Consider the following 3,594-nt stretch of genomic DNA (forward strand, 5'->3'; position numbering starts at 1 on the left):
TTCAACCCTATATTTCCCTCCACTTTTCCCAGTACGTGGTATTAAGTTTTAAGTTTTCAGATTCCTTTGAAGTTACAGAATCATTTGATTTTTTTCTATATCGAGAAAATATCTTTTTATTTTTCCAGCCTGATTGTGATATAATTGACAAAATTGTAAGATATTAAAAGTGTACATCATGATGGTTTGATACATGCATACATTATAAAAGAAAAAACTGACACAGTTTAAAAAAATATTTAACATAACTATTTTATTCTAACAAAAACCTGTAGCATGGGCATCATTATTATTCCTGTTTCAGAGAAGAGCAAAGAGAACTGCTTAAGTCAAGTGATTTGACAAATGGCTCAACTGGTAGGTAGTGAATGTTAATTACAGCAGATATTTGGCAGATTCTTCGTCATGCACACTTGAGAAGAAACCATCCTAAGCTTCAAATTTAGGTTTCATTACTTATCAGCAGCATGATGTTAAACACATTATTTAAACTCTTTAAATCTTCATCTTCTCATTCGTGAAATGGAGATAATAAATCACTTAAATCACAGCATTAATAGAGAACTGAATGAGACTGTGCAAGCTGAAATACTTAGCATACCATCTGATATACAGTAAGTGCTCAATTAATGTTAGCTATTATCTCCAAAGTGGAGCTGGAAAACGCTAATGATATCATCAATATGGAGCCACCTGATTCCATTTTATAAAATATGGCTGATATACTTTTGGAGAACTGTAAAAGATGTCGCCGCAGTTGATCTTTAGAGACATTAAAAATGGTGTTGCAGAGGGGCGCCTGGGTGGCTCAGCCAGTTGAGCGGCTGCCTTCAGCTCAGGTCATGGTCCCAGGGTCCTGGGATCGAGCCCCGCATCGGGCTCCCTGCTCAGTGGAGAGCCTGCTTCTCCCTCTGCCTCTGCCTGCCACTCTGCCTACTTGTGCTCTCTCTCTATCTCTCTGTCAAATAAATTAATAAAATCTTAAAAAAAATGGTGTTGCAGAAAAAAATGAATTAAATTATTGCATAGAAACATGGTAGACCCACAGTCCCTTCTAAATACAAAGGCAAGGTTCAAAAGGGAGATGTCAGACCCTGTCATTCCTGTCTCTCTGCTCCAAAATACAGAACACTTTATTCCATCCGATCTGTTTGAAAAGGAGAAACATGCTGTGTCTGATTTTATTTTTTACAGAGACAGAATACTACCATGTGATATTGAAAATGATTTCAATTCAGGAAGTCTTTATTCAGTTAATTCCAACATGAAAATATATGCCAAGTTACTGAATGCCCACAGTGGAACTTCTTCCTTTACAAAAATCCTCTAATGGAGGGATTTTTATCTTTCTGACTCTCCGGTGTACTCTGAACACACCAAGAAAAGTAGCTGACATTTAACAGATTTTCAATAATTTTGATCAAATTAATGAAAATAACAAATACATGACTGAACTTGAACTTATTTATCTTCAGTGAACCGGCTTCCCTTTCATCATCTTACATAGCAAAGGATAAAAGAGAATCATAAGTTCTAAAAGAGGATACCACTTACAGTATTCCTCTCTTGTTATCTTCAGCAGCAGATTTTTTTAAGTTGTTGTTCACACTTGTATTCAAGCTCATACTGAAGTCTCATAAATCCTTTCCAAGCCTTTCAATTTCATCAGTAAGGTAGTCAACATCTGCTCGCCTTGTGGCAGGGTTAGAAAAAACCATTTGAAAAAAATTTACTTTGTCCCCACATGGCTGGTAGCTTTTCATGGCTGTGCCTTCCTTCACCATCTGTGCTTTAATCTTCGGAGCAATCTGTATGTAAATGTAAATATTATTAAAAGGTAATTTTACAAGTATAATGCTCTCCCACATTCTAGATGGCTACATAACTATCATTAGTTCGGAGTAAATAGCAGGCAATTTAAAACTATCAGGGATAATTTTTAAGAAGAGGCTGAGTACAGGAAAAAAAAAAACAACACCCATCATGCTCTCTCTATATTCCTATGGTAGCTCTCATTACTTCACAATGACCAGATGCATAAAATAAGATAAATGTGCTAGAATGCATTAAAGAAGGTTGTATGACATCTTGCTTATATTTATATGGCAATTCAAAGAGAAGTATCTGAGAAAGAGGTGAAAGGAAATAGGAAATGGAAAAATGGCATATTTTGGTATTATAACTTTCATTATTTGAATTATTGTACTACATCTTGAGTTTTTCTACAAGGTCACTGTTTTGCAGCAAAACAGTTTCTTAGTAAATTTCCCGGAAACAAATCCCGCCTGTGTAATCATCCTGAACGGCTCTTCCAGCAACAACACACCTGTGACACTGGGTCACATTAGTACCTTCTCGGGGTATTATCAGCAGGGCAAAGTGGCGCGGACACTCAGGAAAGCCAGAAGAGGGCATTCTAGAACCCCTCAACCTGCTCCTCTTCTCAAAACTTCTGCTTCTGCACACAGCTCACTTTTAGAATGCTGCAGATGCTATCCATGACTTAACTTCCCCCTAAGGCTTATGTAATGGCTGTGTAGAAGCCAATATATATTTATCTCCCTTCTAGTCGGGCATTTCACGTAGTGTCCTTCCCTAGCTAATACTTTAGTTAATCAAGATGATCATAAAATAATAGATACTAGTTATTGCCTGCAATATTTTAAGGAATTGTTTCATGGTCTTTCCCTTGCCTTCCATCCAGGAACATGTCCCTAAGAGGGACAGTTCTCTGGTAAATGAGCTGTGTGTACCTCAGGGGCCAACTTGCAAGTCTGCGTAAATACGTGCCTCACTAGCTCTCAGCTGGTAGTAAGTGCCCTCGTGGAAGACCACACTTATAGATTTAGAAAACTAGGAAGAGTTTCACTTAAAACTTACCTCAAACCATGAAATATTTTAACAAGTCATATTATGAGAAGCAAAAAGCAAAACAAAACAATCTTTATTTTCACTTAGGACTTACAAGCCCAGTGAGTTTTTTTTTTTTTAAAGATTTTTTATTTATTTATTTGAGAGAGAGAGAATGAGAGACAGATAGCAAGAGAGGGAAGAGGGTCAGAGGGAGAAGCAGACCCCCCGCTGAGTAGGGAGCCCGATGCGGGACTCGATCCCGGGACTCCAGGATCATGACCTGAGCCGAAGGCAGTCGCTTAACCAACTGAGCCACCCAGGCGCCCGCCCAGTGAGATTTTGATGATTGAAAAAGCTGAAGCTCTTGATCACTGGTATCAGAGAGTTTGTGTTCAGTGCGTGCTAGGACACCCCACATTACCCAACATAAGTGGTTATGATGTTGGCTTAACTCAAAATAAAATGTGTATCTGTGATGCATGCTTAAGATTGGTAAAAAACTTACAATAAATATATGTGATAAATTACATATAATGGTGGTGATCCTCTTTATTTTAACATATATCATTAAGGTAAAGACAAAATATCCCCCTTGCTATGATATTCATTTGGATTTTTTTCAGTATTATTGTTTATTGTTCTCTAATAAAATCTCACATTCTTGCTCAGATGATCTTTTTTTTTTTATTCTTATGTTAATCCCCATACATTACATCATTAGTTTTAGATGAAGTGTTCCAT

The 3,594-nt window shown here is 37.2% G+C and overlaps 1 protein-coding gene across 1 annotated transcript in view; it reads right to left on the reverse strand.

Annotated features, from left to right (window-relative positions):
* Positions 1–1,247: 1,247 nt before the first annotated feature.
* LOC102731758 (glutamate decarboxylase 1-like) overlaps positions 1,248–3,594 on the reverse strand; it is a 57,534-nt gene continuing 55,187 nt past the window's right edge. Inside the window, exon 17 of the mRNA XM_081802520.1 lies at positions 1,248–1,808. Coding sequence (XP_081658646.1) covers positions 1,635–1,808 — 174 coding nt within the window. The 3' untranslated portion in view covers positions 1,248–1,634. The remainder of the gene's footprint in view (positions 1,809–3,594) is intronic.

Source organism: Leptonychotes weddellii, chromosome 13, assembly GCF_054177405.1.
Source record: "Leptonychotes weddellii isolate Sample4059 chromosome 13, ASM5417740v2, whole genome shotgun sequence".
Taxonomy (NCBI): Eukaryota; Metazoa; Chordata; class Mammalia; order Carnivora; family Phocidae; genus Leptonychotes; species Leptonychotes weddellii.